Below are 23,557 nucleotides of genomic sequence, written 5' to 3'. Positions count from 1 at the left end.
ACCTGTCTAACACTTGTTTAACACATGTTTAACACCTGTTTAACACTTGTCTAATACCTGTCCAAAACCTGTCTAACACTTGTTTAACACATGTTTAACACCTATTTAACACATGTTTAACACCTGTTTAACACTTGTCTAATACCTGTCCAAAACCTGTCTAACACTTGTTTAACACATGTTTAACACCTATTTAACACATGTTTAACACCTGTTTAACACTTGTCTAATACCTGTCCAAAACCTGTCTAACACTTGTTTAACACATGTTTAACACCTATTTAACACATGTTTAACACCTGTTTAACACTTGTCTAATACCTGTCCAAAACCTGTCTAACACTTGTTTAACACATGTTTAACACTTGTCTAATACCTGTCCAAAACCTGTCTAACACCTGTTCAACACATGTTCAACACCTGTTAGACACCTTTTTAACACCTGTTTAACACCTGTTCAACACCTGTTCGACACCTGTTAGACACCTGTTTAACACCTGTTTAACACCTTTTCTAACACCTTTTAGACACCTGTTTAACACCTTTTCAACACCCGTTCTAACACCTGTTCGACACCTGTTCAACACCTGTTAGACACCTGTTTAACACCTGTTTAGCATCCGTTTAACACCTGTTCGACACCTGTTTCAACACCTGTTTAACACCTTTTCTAACACCTTTTAGACACCTGTTTAACACCTGTTCGACACCTGTTAGACACCTGTTTAACACCTGTTCTAACACCTGTTAGATACCTGTTGGACACCTGTTAGACACCTGTTTAACACCTGTTTAGCATCCGTTTAACACCCGTTCTAACACCTGTTCGACACCTGTTCAACACCTGTTAGACACCTTTTTAACACCTGCTTAACACCTGTTTAGCACCTGTTTAACACCTGTTTAGCATCTGTTTAACACCTGTCCGACACCTGTTTTAACACCTGTTTAACACCTGTTTAACACCTGTTTAGCATCCGTTTAACACCTGTTCAACACCTGTTCAACACCTGTTAGACACCTTTTTAACACCTGCTTAACACCTGTTTAGCACCTGTTTAACACCTGTTTAACACCTGTTTAGCATCTGTTTAACACCTGTCTAACACCTGTTCCACACCTGTTCAACACCTGTTCAACACCTTTTTAACACCTGTCTAACACCTTTTTAACACCTGTTTAACACATGTTCAACACATGTTTAATACCTGTTCGACACCTGTTCGACACCTGTTAGACACCTGTTCGACACATGTTCAACACCTGTTTAAATCTTTAGAGGTGGGCACAGGTGCTCAGCTTTAAATGGGGTCTGAGCTCAAACCTTCAGATGTTTCACCTTAAACGTGCCCCCATGCTCCCCGAGCTGGAGGCAGCAGCAGCAGGTGCAGGTGCAGGTGCAGACAATAGCAGAACTGCAGCTTGAGTGTGTTTTGGTAAACAAGCAAAATGACAGATTGTTTAATCTTTCCAAATATTTCCAAACCTGACAGAAGATGTCGGACTCGGCTTCCTCCTGCTGTGGGTCTTGTGTCAGTCTGAAGGAAAGAGGTCCTCGACCACAAGGGCTCTTCAGCCTGCTCATCACAAAAGGTGAGAAACACTCTCACATCTGTGCTTTAGCTTTGGCTGACATCTGTGCGTTAGCTTGGGTTCACACCTCACATCTATGAATTGGCTTGGGCTCACGCCTCACATCTGAGCGTTAGCTTGGGCTCACACCTCACATCTGAGCGTTAGCTTGGGTTCACACCTCACATCTGTGCGTTGGCTTGGACTCACACCTCACATCTGTGCGTTGGCTTGGACTCACACCTCACATCTGTGCGTTGGCTTGGACTCACACCTCACATCTGTGCGTTAGCTTGGGCTCATATCTGTGCGTTAGCTTGGGCTCACACCTCACATCTGTGCGTTAGCTTGGGCTCACACCTCACATCTGTGCGTTAGCTTGGGCTCACGCCTCACATCTGTGTGTTAGCTTGGGCTCACACCTCACATCTGTGCGTTAGCTTGGGCTCATATCTGTGCGTTAGCTTGGGCTCACACCTCACATCTGTGCGTTAGCTTGGGCTCACACCTCACATCTGTGCGTTAGCTTGGGCTCACGCCTCACATCTGTGTGTTAGCTTGGGCTCACACCTCACATCTGTGCGTTAGCTTGGGCTCACACCTCACATCTGTGCGTTAGCTTGGGCTCACACCTCACATCTGTGCGTTAGCTTGGGCTCACACCTCACATCTGTGCGTTAGCTTGGGCTCACGCCTCACATCTGTGCGTTAGCTTGGGCTCACACCTCACATCTGTGCGTTAGCTTGGGCTCACGCCTCACATCTGTGCGTTAGCTTGGGCTCACGCCTCACATCTGTGCGTTAGCTTGGGCTCACGCCTCACATCTGTGCGTTAGCTTGGGCTCACACCTCACATCTGAGCGTTAGCTTGGGTTCCCACCTCACATCTGTGCGTTAGCTTGGGTTCGAATCTAACATCTGTGCATTAGCTTGGGTTCAAACCTCACATCTGTGCGTTAGCTTTGGCTCACACCTCACATCTGTGCGTTAGCTTGGGTTCCCACCTCACATCTGTGCATTAGCTTGGGTTCAAATCTCACATCTGTGCATTAGCGTGGGTTCACACCTCACATCTGTGCGTTAGCTTTGGCTCACACCTCACGTCTGAGCGTTAGCTTGGGCTCACACCTCACATCTGTTCTTTAGCTTGGGTTCAAATCTCACATCTGTGCGTTAGCTTGGGCTCACACCTCACATCTGTGCATTAGTTTGGGTTCAAATCTCACATCTGTGCATTAGCTTGGGTTCAAATCTCACATCTGTGCATTAGCTTGGGTTCACACCTCACATCTGTGCATTAGTTTGGGCTCACGCCTCACATCTGTGCGTTAGCTTTGGTTCACACCTCACATCTCTACGTTAGCTTGGGTTCCCACCTCACATCTGTGCGTTAGCTTGGGTTCAAATCTCAAAACTGTGCATTAGCTTGGGTTCACACCTCACATCTGTGCATTAGCTTTGGCTCACAACTCACATCTGTGCGTTAGCTCGGGCTCACACCTCACATCTGTGCGTTAGCTTGGGCTCATACCTCATATCTGAGCGTTAGCTTGGGCTCACACCTCACATCTGTGCGTGAGTTTGGGTTCAAATCTCACATCTTTGCGTTAGCTTGGGCTCACACCTCACATCTGTGCGTTAGCTTGGGCTCACGCCTCACATCTGTGCGTTAACTTGGGCTCATCATATCTGTACGTTAGCTTGGGTTCCCACCTCACATCTGAGCGTTAGCTTGGGTTCAAATCTCACATCTGTGCATTAGCTTGGGTTCACACCTCACATCTGTGCGTTAGCTTGGGCTCACACCTCACATCTCTGCGTTAGCTTGGGCTCACGCCTCACATCTGTGCGTTAGCTTGGGCTCACACCTCACATCTGTGCGTTAGCTTGGGCTCACGCCTCACATCTGTGCGTTAGCTTGGGCTCACGCCTCACATCTGTGCGTTAGCTTGGGCTCACACCTCACATCTGTGCGTTAGCTTGGGTTCCCACCTCACATCTGTGCGTTAGCTTGGGTTCAAATCTAACATCTGTGCATTAGCTTGGGTTCAAATCTCACATATGTGCGTTAGCTTTGGCTCACACCTCACATCTGTGCGTTAGCTTGGGTTCCCACCTCACATCTGTGCGTTAGCTTGGGTTCAAATCTCACATCTGTGCATTAGCTTGGGTTCACACCTCACATCTGTGCGTTAGCTTTGGCTCACACCTCACGTCTGAGCGTAAGCTTGGGCTCACACCTCACATCTGTTCGTTAGCTTGGGTTTATATCTCACATCTGTGCATTAGCTTGGGCTCACACCTCACATCTGTGAATTAGCTTGGGTTCAAATCTCACATCTGTACGTTGGCTTGGGCTCACACCTCACATCTGTGCGTTAGCTTGGGTTCCCAACTCACATCTGTGCATTAGCTTGGGTTCAAATCTCACATCTGTGCATTAGCTTGGGTTCACACCTCACATCTGTGTGTTAGCTTTGGCTCACACCTCACGTCTGAGCGTTAGCTTGGGCTCACACCTCACATCTGTGCGTTAGCTTGGGCTCACACCTCACATCTGTGCATTAGTTTGGTCTCACGCCTCACATCTGTGCGTTAGCTTTGGCTCACACCTCACATCTGTACGTTAGCTTGGGTTCCCACCTCACATCTGAGCGTTAGCTTGGGTTCAAATCTCACATCTGTGCATTAGCTTGGGTTCACACCTCACATCTGTGCGTTAGCTTGGGCTCACACCTCACATCTGTGCGTGGGCTTGGGTTCAAATCTCACATCTGTGCGTTAGCTTGGGCTCACGCCTCACATATGTGCGTTAGCTTGGGCTCACATCTCACATCTCTGCGTTAGCTTGGGCTCACTCCTCACATCTGTGCGTTAGCTTGGGCTCATCATATCTGTGCGTTAGCTCGGGCTGACACCTCACATTTGTGCGTTAGCTTGGGCTCACACCTCACATCTGAGCGTTAGCTTTGGCTCACACCTCACATCTGTGCGTTACCTTGGGCTCACACCTCACATCTGTGCGTTAGCTTAGGCTCACGCTTCACATCTGTGCGTTAGCTTGGGCTCACATCTGTGCGTTAGCTTGGGTTCACATCTGTGCGTTAGCTTGGGTTCCCACCTCACATCTGTGCGTTAGCTTGGGCTCACACCTCACATCTGTGCGTTAGCTTGGGCTCACACCTCACATCTGTGCGTTAGCTTAGGTTCCCACCTCACATCTGTGCGTTAGCTTGGGCTCACACCTCACATCTGTGCGTTAGCTTGGGCTCACATCTGTCTTGGTTCCTGATGTTCGGGCTGAAACGCTGTGATGCAGAGAACCATCCTGGGGTTTAACCCGGACCTTTAACCACAGGTTTTCCCATTTGCTCGCAGCGTGTCTGTTTGCTCTGCTGTTCGGAGTCGTCTGGTCCATCACGGGAAAGGAGTGTTTACCTGGAGGGAACCTTTTCGGCATCGTCATCCTCTTCACCTGCTCTGTGCTGGGAGGGAAGCTGGCGGGAATGATCCAGCTGCCCACACTGCCCCCCTTCCCCCCGCTGCTTGGTATTATCCATCAACACAACCTTCTTACCTTCACCTAATCTCGTCCAATCCCCACCTGAGCTGATTCACGTGTGTGCAGGTATGCTGCTGGCAGGGCTGCTGCTGCGGAACGTTCCCATCATCACGGACGCCATCTTCATCGACACGCACTGGTCTGCAGCTCTGAGGAACATCGCCCTGTCAATCATCCTGACCAGAGCGGGGCTGGGCCTCGACCCCTCGGTACGCACACGCTCACGGACGCTCAGCGCACGCCGGCGAGCTCACGCAGGTTTCATTATGGCTGTGATCCAAACCGCATACTTCTTCTACTTCTCCTACTAACTTTCTGAGTTAGTATGCGAGTTTGAGTAAGCAGAAGTTCCCGGATGCATACTAGATTCTCTGAAATGTTGGGTATGCATCATGAGGTTACTACTCATACTCAAACTACCCAAGATGCAACGTAACGTGACGTCGCCGATCGTCATTTCCTGTCAAAACGGCAGTTTCAAACTAGCTACAACGAGGGTAGGTTCACTTCCTGTTTTCAAAACAAAAGCACCAATTGTATGGTAATGGCTTTCCCTATGATAAAAGGCAACGGGAATTTTATTTTGTGAAAATAACAGGAAGTGCGTTAGCTCACTGCGGCTAGCTTTAGTAGCGCCGAATTCGTGGGAACAAAATTGTAAACAGCCGGTATTTTGTCATGTTTTCAACACGTTGGGGATCTAAACGACTACTTTCTCACCTGAAAATGTTTTAAATGTTGCTAAAGTTTACAGAGTTTAGAGCTTAAGAGAAATCAGCTTCAGGCCGGCTGATTTCAGCTCGGGCAGGAGCGAAATGCATTGTGGGTAAACGCACTGCATACTGTCTGTTTCATGAGTATGCAGTATGCAGTATGTAGTATGTAGTATGTAGTATGCAGTATGTAGAATGTAGTATGGAAGTATGTAGTATGTAGTATGCAGTATGTAGTATGTAGTATGCAGTATGCATTATGTAGTATGCAGTATGCAGTATGCAGTATGTAGTATGTAGTAAACAGTATGTAGTGTGTAGTATGTAGTATGCAGTATGTAGTATGGAAGTATATAGTATGTAGTATGGAAGTATGTAGTATGCAGTATGTAGTATGTAGTATGTAGTATGCAGTATGCAGTATGTAGTATGTAGTAAACAGTATGTAGTATGTAGTATGCAGTATGCAGTATGTAGTATGTAGTAAACCGTATATAGTATGTAGTATGTAGTATGCAGTATGTAGTATGGAAGTATTTAGTATGTAGTATGCAGTATGTAGTATGGAAGTATTTAGTATGTAGTATGCAGTATGTAGTATGCAGTGTGTAGTATGCAGTATGCAGTATGCAGTATGTAGTATGCAGTGTGTAGTATGCAGTATGCAGTATGCAGTATGTAGTATGTAGTAAACAGTATGTAGTATGTAGTATGCAGTATGCAGTATGTAGTATGTAGTAAACCGTATATAGTATGTAGTATGTAGTATGCAGTATGTAGTATGGAAGTATTTAGTATGTAGTATGCAGTATGTAGTATGGAAGTATTTAGTATGTAGTATGCAGTATGTAGTATGCAGTGTGTAGTATGGAAGTATTTATTATGTAGTATGCAGTATGTAGTATGGAAGTATTTAGTATGTAGTATGCAGTATGTAGTATGCAGTGTGTAGTATGGAAGTATTTAGTATGTAGTATGCAGTGTGTAGTATGCAGTATGTGGTATGCAGTATGTAGTATGCAGTATGTAGTATCCAGTATGCAGTATGTAGTATGTAGTATGTAGTATGTAGTATGTAGTATGCAGTATGTAGTATGTAGTAAACAGGATGTAGTATGCAGTATGTGGTATGCAGTATGTAGTATGCAGTATGTAGTATCCAGTATGCAGTATGTAGTATGTAGTATGTAGTATGTAGTATGTAGTATGCAGTATGTAGTATGTAGTATGCAGTATGTAGTATGCAGTATGTAGTATGCAGTATGCAGTATGTAGTATGTAGTAAACAGGATGTAGTATGTAGTATGCAGTCTGTAGTAGGTGGTTTCGAACACAGCCTATGTGTGCACGTTGCCGTGCTCACGCATGTTTCTGTATGTGTGCACGTTGCAGGCGTTAAGCCGTCTGAAAGCGGTGTGCGTGCGTGTTGCCGTCGGCCCCTGCATGCTGGAGGCCTCCACCATCGCTGTGGTCTCCCACTTCCTGCTCAGGCTGCCCTGGGTCTGGGGCTTCATACTGGGGTAACAAACACACACACAGGCCCACTTCCTGCTCAGGCTGCCCTGGGTCTGGGGCTTCATACTGGGGTAACAAACACACTCACACACAGGCCCACTTCCTGCTCAGGCTGCCCTGGGTCTGGGGCTTCATACTGGGGTAACAAACACTCACACACAGGCCCACTTCCTGCTCAGGCTGCCCTGGGTCTGGGGCTTCATACTGGGGTAACAAACACTCACACAGGCCCACTTCCTGCTCAGGCTGCCCTGGGTCTGGGGCTTCATACTGGGGTAACAAACACTCACACAGGCCCACTTCCTGCTCAGGCTGCCCTGGGTCTGGGGCTTCATACTGGGGTAACAAACACACTCACACACAGGTCCACTTCCTGCTCAGGCTGCCCTGGGTCTGGGGCTTCATACTGGGGTAACAAACACACTCACACACAGGCCCACTTCCTGCTCAGGCTGCCCTGGGTCTGGGGCTTCATACTGGGGTAACAAACACACTCACACACAGGCCCACTTCCTGCTCAGGCTGCCCTGGGTCTGGGGCTTCATACTGGGGTAACAAACACACTCACACAGGCCCACTTCCTGCTCAGGCTGCCCTGGGTCTGGGGCTTCATACTGGGGTAACAAACACACTCACACACAGGCCCACTTCCTGCTCAGGCTGCCCTGGGTCTGGGGCTTCATACTGGGGTAACAAACACACTCACACAGGCCCACTTCCTGCTCAGGCTGCCCTGGGTCTGGGGCTTCATACTGGGGTAACAAACACACTCACAGGCGTCCATGTGTCTGTAGTTGTGAGGACCACAACAAGCACAAACGCATCATGATAAACGTGCAAACTGCTGCTGTTTCTGTCTGTGAAACTGGATCAAAAGTCACTAACATGACCGTGTGTGTGCACGTGTCTGTGCATGTGTGTGTGTGCACGTGTGTGTGTGCACGCAGCTTTGTTCTGGCTGCAGTGTCTCCAGCGGTCGTTGTGCCTTCGATGCTGCTCCTGCAGAGGGAAGGATACGGAGTGGAGAAGGTAAAGCATCAGGCAGAGCCGGCCCAAGGCATATGCCAACTATGCGGTCGCTTAGGGCCCCCACGCCACCAGGGGGCCCCGAGAGCAATTTTGAATTTAATTTTGATTACAACTTTATTTTTCTGTAACATAATGTGAATGTCATTTGACTCTATTTTGTATTTGTATTTTGAACATTTTGCACACCATTGCACATCTGAAAGAAATGAAACTATTTAACGTGTTTACTACAAATGCAGTCTCCAGCCTCCTGATGTTACTTTCAAATAGTTAATTTAATGAACCATACTTATACATCACTCTTTATGTAGAAGTTAATTAAACCATATTTATGAGTTTGCTATCCCTTTAAGGTTAAAAACAAGAATGACATCTGTATAATGTAAGAGGATTACAAATAATGCTAATGATTGTGGGTCCGTTACACACATAACAGTGTAGCCTATGGAATAATGAGGCATCTGGAGCTGAAGTGATGGTAGGGGGGCCCCAAATGAAATTCTGCTTAAGGCCCCATAAAGGCTTGGGCCGGCCCTGCCACATGGAGCTGCTGTAACGCATGCGTTCTGCCACCGGGGGCAGCAGACTGAAGGGAGCAGCTTGCCTGGTTACAGCAGATAAACACAACTCTGCAGCCTTTTAACTTACCAAGTAACATTTAACTTATCAATAAAGCCACAAACTCAATATTTCATGTGTTCTGGTGTAACACCGAGCTTCTTCAGAGACAGAATGCCCCGTTTTCTCAGCTGAACCACTGGAGACTTATTATTAACTTATTAACTCTTCCATTAACCATCAAAGGCACCTTTATGACCTCCTGTTTGGGAAGGAATCTGCATGGATCCTTCCTCACAGCCAGATCCCTCAGAAAGATCTCTATGATCCCCCAAACAACTCGATATTAGACCAACAGAGTAAGATCAGAGGCAACCAAAACATCTGGAAGTATCTCCGGAACCCTCCGAACTCCCTTTACCAGTGAGCATTAGAGTCCGGTGTTGGATCTATGGAGCCTCAGCTGTGTCCCTCCTTTAGGACCATCCTAAACTCCTTATTGACCACCAACAGAACCGCCCAAAGCCCCCCAGAGCCCTGATAAGACCAGAGAACATACGGCTCTGTAGTCCCCTGCCCGGATGTTCTCTTAAAGCTCCTGCTGTGTGATTTCAGGGAATCCCGACCCTGCTGATGGCTGCTGGGAGCTTCGATGACATCTTAGCGATAACGGGCTTCTCCACCTGCCTGGGAATAGCCTTCTCTACGGGTATGATGGTCTTTTCCGCCTCTTTCTGCCTCGTTCTGCCTCGTTCTGCCTCGTTCTGTCTCATTCTGCCCCTTTCTGCCCCTTTCTGCCCTTTTCTGCCTCGTTCTGTCTCATTCTGCCCTTTTCTGCCTCGTTCTGCCCCTTTCTGCCCCTTTCTGCCTCGTTCTGTCTCATTCTGCCCCTTTCTGCCCCGTTCTGCCTCGTTTTGCCTCGTTCTGCCTCGTTCTGCCTCGTTCTGCCTCGCTCTGCCTCGCTCTGCCTCGTTCTGCCCCTTTCTGCCCCTTTCTGCCTCGTTCTGTCTCATTCTGCCCCTTTCTGCCCCGTTCTGCCTCGTTTTGCCTCGTTCTGTCTCGTTCTGCCTCGTTCTGTCTCATTCTGCCCCTTTCTGCCCCTTTCTGCCTCGTTCTGTCTCGTTCTGCCTCGTTCTGCCTCGCTCTGCCCCTTTCTGCCTCGTTCTGTCTCGTTCTGCCTCGTTCTGTCTCATTCTGCCCCTTTCTGCCCCTTTCTGCCTCGTTCTGCCTCGTTTTGCCTCGTTTTGCCTCGTTCTGCCTCGTTCTGCCTCGTTCTGTCTCATTCTGCCCCTTTCTGCCCCTTTCTGCCCTTTTCTGCCTCATTCTGTCTCATTCTGCCCTTTTCTGCCTCGTTCTGCCCTTTTCTGCCTCGTTCTGTCTCATTCTGCCTCGTTCTGCCCCTTTCTGCCCTTTTCTGCCTCATTCTGTCTCATTCTGCCCTTTTCTGCCTCGTTCTGCCCTTTTCTGCCTCGTTCTGTCTCATTCTGCCTCGTTCTGCCTCGTTCTGCCTCGTTCTGCCTCGTTCAGCCTCGTTCTGCCCCTTTCTGCCCCGTTCTGCCTCGTTCTGCCTCGTTCTGCCTCGTTCTGCCTCGTTCTGCCTCGTTCAGCCTCGTTCAGCCTCATTCTGCCTCGTTCAGCCTCATTCTGCCTCGTTCTGCCCCGTTCTGCCTCGTTTTGCCTCGTTTTGCCTCGTTCTGCCTCGTTTTGCCCCGTTCTGCCTCGTTCTGCCTCGTTTTGTCTCGTTCTGCCTCGTTCTGCCTCGTTTTGTCTCGTTCTGCCTCGTTCTGCCCCGTTCTGCCTCGTTTTGTCTCGTTCTGCCTCGTTCTGCCTCGTTTTGTCTCGTTCTGCCTCGTTCTGCCCCGTTCTGCCTCGTTCTGCCTCGTTTTGCCTAGTTCTGCCTCGTTTTGCCTCGTTTTGCCTCGTTCTGTCTCATTCTGCCCCTTTCTGCCTCGTTCTGCCCCTTTCTGCCTCGTTTTGCCTCGTTCTGCCTCGTTCTGCCTCGTTCTGCCTCGTTCTGCCTCGTTCTGCCTCCTTCTGCCCCTTTCTGCCTCGTTCTGCCTCGTTCTGCCCTTTTCTGCCTCGTTCTGCCCCTTTCTGCCTCGTTCTGCCTCGTTCTGTCTCATTCTGCCTCGTTCTGTCTCATTCTGCCTCGTTCTGCCCCTTTCTGCCCCGTTCTGCCTCGTTCTGCCTCGTTCAGCCTCGTTCAGCCTCATTCTGCCCCTTTCTGCCCCGTTCTGCCTCGTTCTGTCTCGTTCTGCCTCGTTCTGCCTCGTTCTGCCTCGTTCAGCCTCGTTCAGCCTCATTCTGCCCCTTTCTGCCTCGCTCTGCCTCGTTCTGCCTCGTTCTGCCTCGTTCAGCCTCGTTCAGCCTCATTCTGCCTCGTTCTGCCCCGTTCTGCCTCGTTCTGCCTCATTTTGCCTAGTTCTGCCTCGTTCTGCCTCGTTCTGCCCTTTTCTGCCTCGTTCTGTCTCATTCTGCCTCGTTCTGCCCCTTTCTGCCTCGTTCTGCCTCGTTCTGTCTCATTCTGCCTCGTTCTGCCCCTTTCTGCCCCGTTCTGCCTCGTTCTGCCTCGTTCAGCCTCGTTCAGCCTCATTCTGCCCCTTTCTGCCCCGTTCTGCCTCGTTCTGCCTCGTTCTGCCTCGTTCTGCCTCGTTCTGCCTCGTTCAGCCTCGTTCAGCCTCATTCTGCCCCTTTCTACCTCGCTCTGCCTCGTTCTGCCTCGTTCTGCCTCGTTCAGCCTCGTTCAGCCTCGTTCAGCCTCGTTCTGCCTCATTCTGCCCCTTTCTGCCTCGCTCTGCCTCGTTCTGCCTCGTTCTGCCTCGTTCAGCCTCGTTCAGCCTCGTTCTGCCTCGTTCTGCCCCGTTCTGCCTCGTTCTGCCTCATTTTGCCTAGTTCTGCCTCGTTTTGCCTCGTTTTGCCTCGTTCTGCCTCGTTTTGCCCCGTTCTGCCCCGTTCTGCCTCGTTCTGCCTCGTTTTGTCTCGTTCTGCCTCGTTCTGCCCCGTTCTGCCTCGTTTTGCCTAGTTCTGCCTCGTTTTGCCTAGTTCTGCCTCGTTCTGCCTCGTTTTGCCTCGTTCTGTCTCATTCTGCCCCTTTCTGCCTCGTTCTGCCCCTTTCTGCCTCGTTCTGCCTCGTTCTGCCTCGTTCTGCCTCGTTCTGCCTCCTTCTGCCCCTTTGTGCCTCGTTCTGTCTCATTCTGCCCCTTTCTGCCTCGTTCTGCCTCGTTTTGCCTCGTTCTGCCTCGTTCTGCCTCGTTCTGCCTCGTTCTGCCTCCTTCTGCCCCTTTCTGCCTCGTTCTGCCTCGTTTTGCCTCGTTCTGCCTCGTTCTGCCTCGTTCTGCCTTGTTTTGCCTCGTTCTGCCTCGTTCTGCCTCTTTCTGCCTCGTTCTGCCTCGTTCTGCCTCGTTCTGCCTCGTTCTGCCTCGTTCAGCCTCGTTCAGCCTCATTCTGCCTCGTTCAGCCTCATTCTGCCTCGTTCTGCCTCGTTCTGCCTCGTTCTGCCTCGTTCTGCCTTGTTTTGCCTCGTTCTGCCTCGTTCTGCCTCTTTCTGCCTCGTTCTGCCTTGTTTTGCCTCGTTCTGCCTCGTTCTGCCTCTTTCTGCCTCGTTCTGCCTCGTTCTGCCTCGTTCTGCCTCGTTCTGCCTCGTTCAGCCTCGTTCAGCCTCATTCTGCCCCGTTCTGCCTCGTTCTGCCTCATTTTGCCTAGTTCTGCCTCGTTTTGCCTCGTTTTGCCTCGTTCTGCCTCGTTTTGCCCCGTTCTGCCTCGTTCTGCCTCGTTTTGTCTCGTTCTGCCTCGTTCTGCCTCGTTTTGTCTCGTTCTGCCTCGTTCTGCCCCGTTCTGCCTCGTTTTGCCTCGTTTTGTCTCGTTCTGCCTCGTTCTGCCTCGTTTTGCCTAGTTCTGCCTCGTTTTGCCTCGTTTTGCCTCGTTCTGTCTCATTCTGCCCCTTTCTGCCTCGTTCTGCCCCTTTCTGCCTCATTCTGCCTCGTTTTGCCTCGTTCTGCCTCGTTCTGCCTCGTTCTGCCTCGTTCTGCCTCCTTCTGCCTCCTTCTGCCCCTTTCTGCCTCGTTCTGCCTCGTTCTGCCCTTTTCTGCCTCGTTCTTTCTCATTCTGCCTCGTTCTGCCCCTTTCTGCCTCGTTCTGCCTCGTTCTGTCTCATTCTACCTCGTTCTGTCTCGTTCTGCCCCTTTCTGCCCCGTTCTGCCTCGTTCTGCCTCGTTCAGCCTCGTTCAGCCTCATTCTGCCCCTTTCTGCCCCGTTCTGCCTCGTTCTGCCTCGTTCTGCCTCGTTCTGCCTCGTTCTGCCTCGTTCTGCCTCATTCTGCCCCTTTCTGCCCCGTTCTGCCTCGTTCTGCCTCGTTCAGCCTCGTTCAGCCTCGTTCTGCCTCGTTCTGCCTCGTTCTGCCCCTTTCTGCCCCGTTCTGCCTCGTTCTGCCTCGTTCTGCCTCGTTCTGCCTCGTTCTGCCTCGTTCTGCCCCGTTCTGCCTCGTTCTGCCTCGTTTTGCCTAGTTCTGCCTCGTTTTGCCTCGTTTTGCCTCGTTCTGCCTCGTTTTGCCCCGTTCTGCCCCGTTCTGCCTCGTTCTGCCTCGTTTTGTCTCGTTCTGCCTCGTTCTGCCCCGTTCTGCCTCGTTTTGCCTAGTTCTGCCTCGTTTTGCCTCGTTTTTCCTCGTTCTGTCTCATTCTGCCCCTTTCTGCCTCGTTCTGCCCCTTTCTGCCTCGTTCTGCCTCGTTTTGCCTCGTTCTGCCTCGTTCTGCCTCCTTCTGCCTCCTTCTGCCCCTTTGTGCCTCGTTCTGTCTCATTCTGCCCCTTTCTGCCTCGTTCTGCCCCTTTCTGCCTCGTTCTGCCTCGTTTTGCCTCGTTCTGCCTCGTTCTGCCTCGTTCTGCCTCGTTCTGCCTCCTTCTGCCCCTTTCTGCCTCGTTCTGCCTCGTTCTGCCTCGTTCTGCCCCTTTCTGCCTCGTTCTGCCTCGTTTTGCCTCGTTCTGCCTCGTTCTGCCTCGTTCTGCCTCGTTCTGCCTCGTTCAGCCTCGTTCAGCCTCATTCTGCCCCTTTCTGCCCCGTTCTGCCTCGTTCTGCCTCGTTCTGCCTCGTTCTGCCTCGTTCAGCCTCGTTCAGCCTCATTCTGCCTCGTTCTGCCCCGTTCTGCCTCGTTCTGCCTCATTTTGCCTAGTTCTGCCTCGTTTTGCCTCGTTTTGCCTCGTTCTGCTTCGTTTTGCCCCGTTCTGCCCCGTTCTGCCTCGTTTTGTCTCGTTCTGCCTCGTTCTGCCCCGTTCTGCCTCGTTTTGCCTAGTTCTGCCTCGTTTTGCCTCGTTTTGCCTCGTTCTGTCTCATTCTGCCCCTTTCTGCCTCGTTCTGCCCCTTTCTGCCTCGTTCTGCCTCGTTCTGCCTCGTTCTGCCTCCTTCTGCCCCTTTGTGCCTCGTTCTGTCTCATTCTGCCCCTTTCTGCCTCGTTCTGCCCCTTTCTGCCTCGTTCTGCCTCGTTTTGCCTCGTTCTGCCTCGTTCTGCCTCGTTCTGCCTCGTTCTGCCTCCTTCTGCCCCTTTCTGCCTCGTTCTGCCTCGTTTTGCCTCGTTCTGCCTCGTTCTGCCTCCTTCTGCCTCGTTCTGCCTCGTTTTGCCTCGTTCTGCCTCCTTCTGCCTCGTTCTGCCTTGTTTTGCCTCGTTCTGCCTCGTTCTGCCTCTTTCTGCCTCGTTCTGCCTCGTTTTGCCTCGTTTTGTCTCGTTCTGCCTCGTTCTGCCTCGTTTTGCCTAGTTCTGCCTCGTTTTGCCTCGTTCTGCCTCGTTCTGTCTCATTCTGCCCCTTTCTGCCTCGTTCTGCCCCTTTCTGCCTCATTCTGCCTCGTTTTGCCTCGTTCTGCCTCGTTCTGCCTCGTTCTGCCTCGTTCTGCCTCCTTCTGCCTCCTTCTGCCCCTTTCTGCCTCGTTCTGCCTCGTTCTGCCCTTTTCTGCCTCGTTCTTTCTCATTCTGCCTCGTTCTGCCCCTTTCTGCCTCGTTCTGCCTCGTTCTGTCTCATTCTACCTCGTTCTGTCTCGTTCTGCCCCTTTCTGCCCCGTTCTGCCTCGTTCTGCCTCGTTCAGCCTCGTTCAGCCTCATTCTGCCCCTTTCTGCCCCGTTCTGCCTCGTTCTGCCTCGTTCTGCCTCGTTCTGCCTCGTTCTGCCTCATTCTGCCCCTTTCTGCCCCGTTCTGCCTCGTTCTGCCTCGTTCAGCCTCGTTCAGCCTCGTTCTGCCTCGTTCTGCCTCGTTCTGCCCCTTTCTGCCCCGTTCTGCCTCGTTCTGCCTCGTTCTGCCTCGTTCTGCCTCGTTCTGCCCCGTTCTGCCTCGTTCTGCCTCATTTTGCCTAGTTCTGCCTCGTTTTGCCTCGTTTTGCCTCGTTCTGCCTCGTTTTGCCCCGTTCTGCCCCGTTCTGCCTCGTTCTGCCTCGTTTTGTCTCGTTCTGCCTCGTTCTGCCCCTTTCTGCCTCGTTTTGCCTAGTTCTGCCTCGTTTTGCCTCGTTTTTCCTCGTTCTGTCTCATTCTGCCCCTTTCTGCCTCGTTCTGCCCCTTTCTGCCTCGTTCTGCCTCGTTTTGCCTCGTTCTGCCTCGTTCTGCCTCCTTCTGCCTCCTTCTGCCCCTTTGTGCCTCGTTCTGTCTCATTCTGCCCCTTTCTGCCTCGTTCTGCCCCTTTCTGCCTCGTTCTGCCTCGTTTTGCCTCGTTCTGCCTCGTTCTGCCTCGTTCTGCCTCGTTCTGCCTCCTTCTGCCCCTTTCTGCCTCGTTCTGCCTCGTTCTGCCCCTTTCTGCCTCGTTCTGCCTCGTTTTGCCTCGTTCTGCCTCGTTCTGCCTCGTTCTGCCTCGTTCTGCCTCGTTCTGCCTCGTTCAGCCTCATTCTGCCCCTTTCTGCCCCGTTCTGCCTCGTTCTGCCTCGTTCTGCCTCGTTCTGCCTCGTTCAGCCTCGTTCAGCCTCATTCTGCCTCGTTCTGCCTCGTTCTGCCTCATTTTGCCTAGTTCTGCCTCGTTTTGCCTCGTTTTGCCTCGTTCTGCTTCGTTTTGCCCCGTTCTGCCCCGTTCTGCCTCGTTTTGTCTCGTTCTGCCTCGTTCTGCCCCGTTCTGCCTCGTTTTGCCTAGTTCTGCCTCGTTTTGCCTCGTTTTGCCTCGTTCTGTCTCATTCTGCCCCTTTCTGCCTCGTTCTGCCCCTTTCTGCCTCGTTCTGCCTCGTTTTGCCTCGTTCTGCCTCGTTCTGCCTCGTTCTGCCTCCTTCTGCCCCTTTGTGCCTCGTTCTGTCTCATTCTGCCCCTTTCTGCCTCGTTCTGCCCCTTTCTGCCTCGTTCTGCCTCGTTTTGCCTCGTTCTGCCTCGTTCTGCCTCGTTCTGCCTCGTTCTGCCTCCTTCTGCCCCTTTCTGCCTCGTTCTGCCTCGTTTTGCCTCGTTCTGCCTCGTTCTGCCTCGTTCTGCCTCGTTTTGTCTCGTTCTGCCTCGTTCTGCCCCGTTCTGCCTCGTTTTGCCTAGTTCTGCCTCGTTCTGCCTCGTTTTGCCTCGTTCTGCCTCGTTCTGCCTCGTTTTGCCTCGTTCTGCCTCGTTCTGCCTCGTTTTGCCTCGTTCTGCCTCGTTCTGCCTCGTTCTGCCTCGTTCTGTCTCATTCTGCCCCTTTCTGCCTCGTTCTGCCCCTTTCTGCCTCGTTCTGCCTCGTTTTGCCTCGTTCTGCCTCGTTCTGCCTCGTTCTGCCTCCTTCTGCCCCTTTCTGCCTCGTTCTGCCTCGTTTTGCCTCGTTCTGCCTCGTTCTGCCTCGTTCTGCCTCGTTTTGTCTCGTTCTGCCTCGTTCTGCCCCGTTCTGCCTCGTTTTGCCTAGTTCTGCCTCGTTTTGCCTCGTTTTGCCTCGTTCTGTCTCATTCTGCCCCTTTCTGCCTCATTCTGCCTCGTTTTGCCTCGTTCAGCCTCATTCTGCCCCTTTCTGCCTCGTTCTGCCCCTTTCTGCCTCGTTCTGCCTCGTTCTGCCTCGTTTTGCCTCGTTCTGCCTCGTTCTGCCTCCTTCTGCCTCGTTCTGTCTCATTCTGCCCCTTTCTGCCTCGTTCTGCCCCTTTCTGCCTCGTTCTGCCTCGTTTTGCCTCCTTCTGCCTCCTTCTGCCTCGTTCTGCCTCGTTCTGCCTCCTTCTTCCCCTTTCTGCCTCGTTCTGCCTCGTTTTGCCTCGTTCTGCCTCGTTCTGCCTCGTTCTGCCTCGTTTTGTCTCGTTCTGCCTCGTTCTGCCTCGTTCTGTCTCGTTCTGCCTCGTTTTGCCTCGTTCTGCCTCGTTCTGCCTCGTTCTGCCTCGTTCTGCCTCGTTTTGTCTCGTTCTGCCTCGTTCTGCCTCGTTCTGTCTCATTCTGCCCCTTTCTGCCTCGTTCTGCCCCTTTCTGCCTCGTTCTGCCTCGTTTTGCCTCCTTCTGCCCCGTTCTGCCTCGTTCTGCCTCGTTCTGCCTCCTTCTTCCCCTTTCTGCCTCGTTCTGCCTCGTTCTGCCTCGTTCTGCCTCGTTCTGCCTCGTTTTGTCTCGTTCTGCCTCGTTCTGCCCCGTTCTGCCTCGTTTTGCCTAGTTCTGCCTCGTTTTGCCTCGTTCAGCCTCATTCTGCCCCTTTCTGCCTCGTTCTGCCTCGTTTTGCCTCGTTCAGCCTCGTTTTGCCTAGTTCTGCCTCGTTTTGCCTCGTTTTGCCTCGTTCTGCCTCGTTTTGCCTCGTTTTGCCTCGTTCTGTCTCATTCTGCCCCTTTCTGCCTCGTTCTGCCCCTTTCTGCCTCGTTCTGCCTCGTTCTGCCTCGTTTTGCCTCTTTCTGCCTCGTTCTGCCTCCTTCTGCCCCTTTGTGCCTTGTTCTGCCTCGTTCTGCCGGATTACCCTGTTCTACATGCCGTGTTGCTGCTGTTCCTGCAGCAAGGCCGGATTAACTATATGGGCCTGCGGCACAGTGCCCAGGGGCACCAACCATTCACAGCCAGTGGGGGGGCACCACACGACAAACTTTAAAAAGTTTTTTCATGAATGTTTGTACACTTAAAATGATTACACTTGACATAAATATTCATATAAAATTCATTATTAAAACTAATGTGATAAGAACAGCAACGATATATCATAATTCTGAGCAATAGTGGCCTGATGTGAACATTAACCCCCCCTCACCCCCCTCCCTCACCCTGTCACTGAGCCAGTCCACCTATGGTGAAATGCATCGTGTTTTTTAAAAAACGCGGTAAAAATTTAAATAAATGGATAGACATCAATTGAGTGGTTGTGCGAAGAGAAAAATAAAAAAATTAAAAGACTCCAGGCGTTTAGCGGCAATTAAAAATGTTCCAGTGTTAGATCGTTTCTTTATAAAAACATCGACAACTGCTGACAACCAGCTGGCTATTGCTAACGGTCCCACCATCTACCACAACCGGGCGGCTAAATATGCAGCAGCAGCACGGCACGACGGTAAGAAAACCAGGTTTCTTACAAACGATCTCTTCCAATGCCAGCTGCCGAACAAACAGTCAGTGTCTAGAGATTGGCTAATCTATTCCCCTTCAACCGGCATGGTGTACTGTTTTGCGTGTAAATGCCTGGCCGGGCAGCAAAATGCTTTCACCGAGGGGTACAGTGACTGGAAACACCCGGACAGAGTCACAGCCCACGAGAAGAGCGCAAGCCACCGCGAGTGTCTGCTCGCACTTCTCAGGAGGTCACACGGGATGCGTGTACGGTTGATGTTGTTCTCAGACAACAAAAAGACGATGTAGTATTGGAGAGAGGTGTTGCGACATATTGTGGCCGTGATTAACAGGGTGCTTGCGCAAGTCTTGAAAGTCTTAATAAGTATGGAAAATAAATGTATAGTAGAATTTTACAGAATGCTCAATTGTGAAATGAGAAATAGGAAGGTAGGCTATAAAACTAGAATTTTACTAACTGGTCACGTACTGTATTAGCCTAATGGGATGAGATGTGAGTGAAGAGACTGAATTCTACATACATTCATCCATCCATTCTTTTTTTATAGATAGTTTTTGATACACTTGTTTGATGTGAAATTCATGTACTTGTTATTTTCATGTTTTGAAACGTTTTCATCAGTAAAAGCATAATTTACTGTGAATAATGCATTTGTTTATTGAATACTAACCTATAAAAATGAACATTTGTAATAAACACAGTTGGTACAATCTCAACCAATGAAGTAGGCAGTAGGCACACAAGTTACAAGCACATAAAGTTAAGGTCTTGGGGAAAAAAAGTCTCAGTTTTAAAAAAGTCTGGAATTTTGATTTGGAAAAACAGCAAGCACCCTGATTAAGTTTTGAAGTGGTTTGGCATTCCGGGGAGACAACTTATGGTGCTCTGGGACGGCTGTGGCAATGACGTCCCCCTGGATAATGGGAGTGTTGTTAGTGCTGCATAGGTGGATGCTCTAATAATATATTTCAATATAGACAAATGCTCTTTGAATTGATACACATTTTGAATCTGTACATTTTAAAATATGGATGCTGTTTGGATTGATAGTGAATTGAATTGATTGGTTTTAAATGGAGATATTTGAATAATCCTACATACTGTATATTGATGGATGCTGCTTTAATTGTTACTGATTTTGAATGAATACGTTTGAAAATGTAGCCTAGGGGCACTTGAAGTTTAGTGCCCAGGGGCACCACATTGACTTAATACGGCCCTGTCTGCAGGTTCCACGTGGATGAACATCCTGAAAGGTCTGCTGGAGGTGGTGGGCGGTGTCCTCGCCGGGGTGGTCCTGGGCCTGTTCTTGTGCTTATTTCCAAGCAAAGACCAGGTTTGGCATCGTCTCGTGTCCTCGTTCTCATAAACGATGCATGGAGCTGTGTCTACAGATCCTCTCTCTGTGTGCAGGAGGACCTGGTGGGGAGGAGGACCCTCATGCTGCTGGGTCTGTCCATATTTTCAGTCTTCTTCAGTCACGTTGTCGGGTTTGCCGGAGCTGGTGGCCTCTGTACGCTGGTGCTTTCCTTCTTGGCCGCGCTGGGATGGAAGAGTGACAAGGTGACGCAGATCCGGAGCCGCGGCATCGCAGAGCAAACCCCCTGCTGTCTAATGCAGTGGATATCAAAGTGGGGGCCGCCAGGGGGCGCTAGGGGGGCCACAGAAAACTGGAGTGAAGATAATAAAAAAAAAAAAACAGAATTACATGTTTTTAATCAGTATTGTAAAATACAATTTAAAATAATATATCATATGGAAATGTTATTTGCCATGCATGTCTTTCTGATTGGCTGCCAGTCAAAACATGGTAGACCTGGCGGTTTGCGCCTGTTCTGAAGCTGCTCTGCTCCTCAAGCTAGCATGTAGCTAGCTTAGCCAAAATGGACAGATTTTTGACTTGGAAGAGACCGAAAGAACTGGCCGACTAAAATCAGAAAGGAAGAGGCAGCATACATTAAGTTTGGATTTACAGTGTCCTGTCTGGAGACTCAAATGAGTGTTCAAAACCTTCGAAACTTCAGCGTCACATGATACAAAAACATCCGGCAGAGTCTGAAAAAACGGCCGACTTCTTCAGACGTAAAGAAGAGCATTTAGTCAGGCTGCATTCACACGGCGAGCTGCTGTCCGTGAAGAAAAGAAAGAAAATACCAAAAAATTCCAAAAGTTGATGTTTCTTTACATATTTTGTAGCATTGTCTGTGGCTTGCAAAGGGGGCCAGAAGCTGATACTGTTTGGGGGGCCTTGGCACGGAAAAGTTTGGGAACCCCTGCTGTCTAATGCATTAAGGTCTTTCCTCATGTCCAGGTCCCAGTGGCAGCCATGGTGGGCCAAGCATGGGATGTCTTCCAGCCACTCCTCTTTGGTCTGATTGGAGCTGAAATCACCATAGCGACCCTCAGTCCCAGCACCGTTGGTAAGAACAAAAGCTCAAAAACAGCCACTATATAAACAGGACTGTTGGCCACTCCGGTAAAAACATGGGCCTGTCTGCTGTCTTTGTTGTGCGGACAGGTCTGGGTATGGCCTGCATCTGTGTTGGTCTGGTGATCCGTCTCCTGTTCACCTTCCTGCTGGTTCATTTTGGAGGATTCAACCTGAAGGAGAAACTCTTCATCGCTGTGGCCTGGCTGCCCAAAGCCACTGTTCAGGTGTGTGGGTGTGCTTCACAGCTCTGGAATCACTAGAAGCTCTACGTCGACCGCAGGAATATCTTTAAATCCCTCACATTCAGCCTTCCGTATAACTCCGAGGACGAGTATGACCTAATGCTCGTCAACCACCACCATTGGTTACATTTCACGTGTTCATTCCCTCCTGTGCCAGGCGGCGATTGGCTCCAAGGCGCTGGACATGGCGAGGGAGACGGGGGACGAGACCTTGATCAGGTTTGGTCTGGACGTGCTAACGTTAGCCGTGTTAGCCATCCTGACCACCGCTCCCATCGGCGCTCTGGGTATCGGACTGGCGGGACCGCGCCTCCTGGCCCGACAGGTCAAAGGTCAGTGGTCCAGTTAATGGGATCCTTCAGAGAACTGAGAACCTACACTGGTAAACAATGCCCCTCCAAAAATAAGTAAAAAAAACAACAAATAAAAGACGTTTTTTGTTTTAAATAAGCAAAAAAATCTGCCAATGGAACTAGTGAAAATCGGCTTGTCAAGATTTTTTGAAATAAGATGAGATATTTAGGACTTTTGAGATAAAAGTGATCTTGAAATTAGCTTAAAAACCTCTTCAAATGTAAAAACAAAAGCTTGTTTCATGTGATATGTGACTCAAGACTTTTCATTTAACAAGATATTCAAGATGTAAACAAGTCCTTAAAACAAGTCCCTATATCTGGCTGAAATAGAGCTTGTTAGGCAGTTGTGTCTGATATTAAGTGTAATGAGATATTTGGACTAGAAATGAGACAAATATACTTGGTAAGACTTTGATTTTTTCCAGTGTAGAACCTTTTGTTTGGCTGAGTTCGTCACCAGGAGCGCTTCTCCTCACCTCTGCTTTACTAACTCTTTTCTTTCTTTGAATCCCAGCTGAGGAGACGGAGGATGAAGCCGCGGCGCCGTGCAACAGCGGTCCAGAAAAAGACAGCGCGACACTCGAGAGCAGACTGTGAAGCTTCCGAACGAACGAGCCAAGTTCACTAAAAATGAAGCTGCAGAAGGCGTTTATGTGCTTATTCTTTGCTTTGCTGCCCGTAGGAAGTGTTGCATGTGCGTTGGTTTTATTTGCTGTGGGAAGTGAAACCGGAGCACTTTACAGCCAGCGTCACCTGATGCCGAGGCTGCAGGAGCTCCAGCATTTCAAACAGGTGACGGGTCAGAAATGTAAACAAAAGAAAACAAAGAGACGGGATTTAAAGTCTGACATTCAAAAGTGAGAGAAATATGAGAAGTTTAATGGGATGTGTTCTCAAAGAAGTCCAAACAAGAGTAAAACAGGTCAGTTTACTGATAAATCTGTTGGTTTCCTTAAATAAACAACTTTGTTTTTTGACTAATTTGGAATTAAATGCATTTGATTTGTTAGGATTATAATTGGATTATGATTGGATTGGATAAGGAACCCACCGGCCACTTTATCAGGTACCTGACAGTAAATGGTCGGGCCCCCTTTAGCCCTCAGAACTGCCTTAATTAATTTAAACGATGCCCAGCTGGTACCGAGGGGCCCAAAGTGGGCCCAGAACAGACCCCCCCACACCCTTACACGGGGTTATTGGAGTTCCTGCTGCCTTCCTGCCTTCCTGCCACCTGGAACCAGGCTGCCCATTCTCCTCTCACATAGAAGAAGCATTTTAACTGGATATTTTCTCTTCTTCTGACCGTTCTCTGTTAACCCCAGAGATGGTTGTGGGTGCAAATCCCAGCAGAACAGCTGTTTCTGACCCGTCTGGCACCAACAACCAACGTTCAAAGTCCCTTAAACCCCCGTTCTGATGCTCGGTGTGAACCCAGCAGGTGGTCTCCACCTCCACCACAGGCCTGAATGCAGCGAGCTGCTGCCCTGTGATTGGCTGATTCTCTGTGTGAACAGGTACCTGAACAGGTGTTCCTGATAAAGGGGCCGCCGGGTCTCATCATTCTGCATCCTTCAAGCTTGAGATCTGCTGCGATTCGCTTTATAAATAAAACTGAATTGAACTGAATCTGATCCAGATGTGTGGTTCTTCTGAGCTTCCAGATGTTTTTACGGTTTATTCATTTAAGTTTTTATTGGTTTGATGTTCTCAGTTTGTTTACTTTGTCCTGTTCAGTTTTCAGCCCTGGCTTTAAAGGTTACAGAAAGTCTTCGGTTCATTAATCCGGAAACATCGTCCCAACGAGCTCGCGGCCTCACACATGTAACACCTACTCTGAGTCACTTTCACAACTATTAACGCCTTAAATCATGCGACCAAAACACCTCAAATTCTGACCCAAAACAGCAGCTGGGTCAGAAACAGACGAGACCCAAACTACGTTAGCTTCAGCTCTCATCTGACATTTTATTTATCAGAGCGTCAACAAGCAAGTAGCACCTGAAGAAGGCTCAGTTTCCTCTCACTAAAGCGTTTCACACCTTCCTTCACTTTTAAAACCACAGAATCTGACAGAAACCAGTTTAAAAAAAGACCTGTGAAAGCTGACATGGTCTCAGAGATCAAAGCCGGGTTTTAGAGGTGGCAGCGGC

At 49.9% G+C, this 23,557-nt stretch overlaps 1 protein-coding gene and 1 pseudogene across 3 annotated transcripts in view; one reads left to right on the top strand and one right to left on the bottom strand.

Moving 5' to 3' along the window:
• Window positions 1–23,033, top strand: part of LOC142368915 (sodium/hydrogen exchanger 9B2-like) — a 36,013-nt gene extending 12,980 nt beyond the window's left edge. For 2 of the 3 annotated variants that reach the window (XM_075451125.1, XM_075451123.1), the window contains 12 exons: window positions 1,494–1,593; window positions 4,951–5,121; window positions 5,201–5,343; window positions 7,240–7,367; window positions 8,310–8,391; window positions 9,565–9,658; window positions 19,605–19,711; window positions 19,789–19,938; window positions 20,687–20,795; window positions 20,894–21,030; window positions 21,206–21,380; window positions 21,919–23,033. In XM_075451125.1, coding sequence (XP_075307240.1) covers window positions 1,497–1,593; window positions 4,951–5,121; window positions 5,201–5,343; window positions 7,240–7,367; window positions 8,310–8,391; window positions 9,565–9,658; window positions 19,605–19,711; window positions 19,789–19,938; window positions 20,687–20,795; window positions 20,894–21,030; window positions 21,206–21,380; window positions 21,919–22,001 — 1,476 coding nt within the window. In that variant the 5' untranslated portion in view covers window positions 1,494–1,496 and the 3' untranslated portion in view covers window positions 22,002–23,033. The remainder of the gene's footprint in view (window positions 1–1,493; window positions 1,594–4,950; window positions 5,122–5,200; window positions 5,344–7,239; window positions 7,368–8,309; window positions 8,392–9,564; window positions 9,659–19,604; window positions 19,712–19,788; window positions 19,939–20,686; window positions 20,796–20,893; window positions 21,031–21,205; window positions 21,381–21,918) is intronic. The other variant, XM_075451124.1, reaches the window with a different exon arrangement.
• LOC142369409 (uncharacterized) lies at window positions 10,329–13,182 on the bottom strand (annotated as a pseudogene).
• Window positions 23,034–23,557: the final 524 nt, after the last annotated feature.

This window comes from Odontesthes bonariensis, chromosome 19 (assembly GCF_027942865.1).
Source record: "Odontesthes bonariensis isolate fOdoBon6 chromosome 19, fOdoBon6.hap1, whole genome shotgun sequence".
Lineage (NCBI taxonomy): Eukaryota > Metazoa > Chordata > Actinopteri > Atheriniformes > Atherinopsidae > Odontesthes > Odontesthes bonariensis.
Note: the sequence above shows the minus strand (reverse complement) of the source record. Positions and strands in the feature narration are given on the sequence as shown.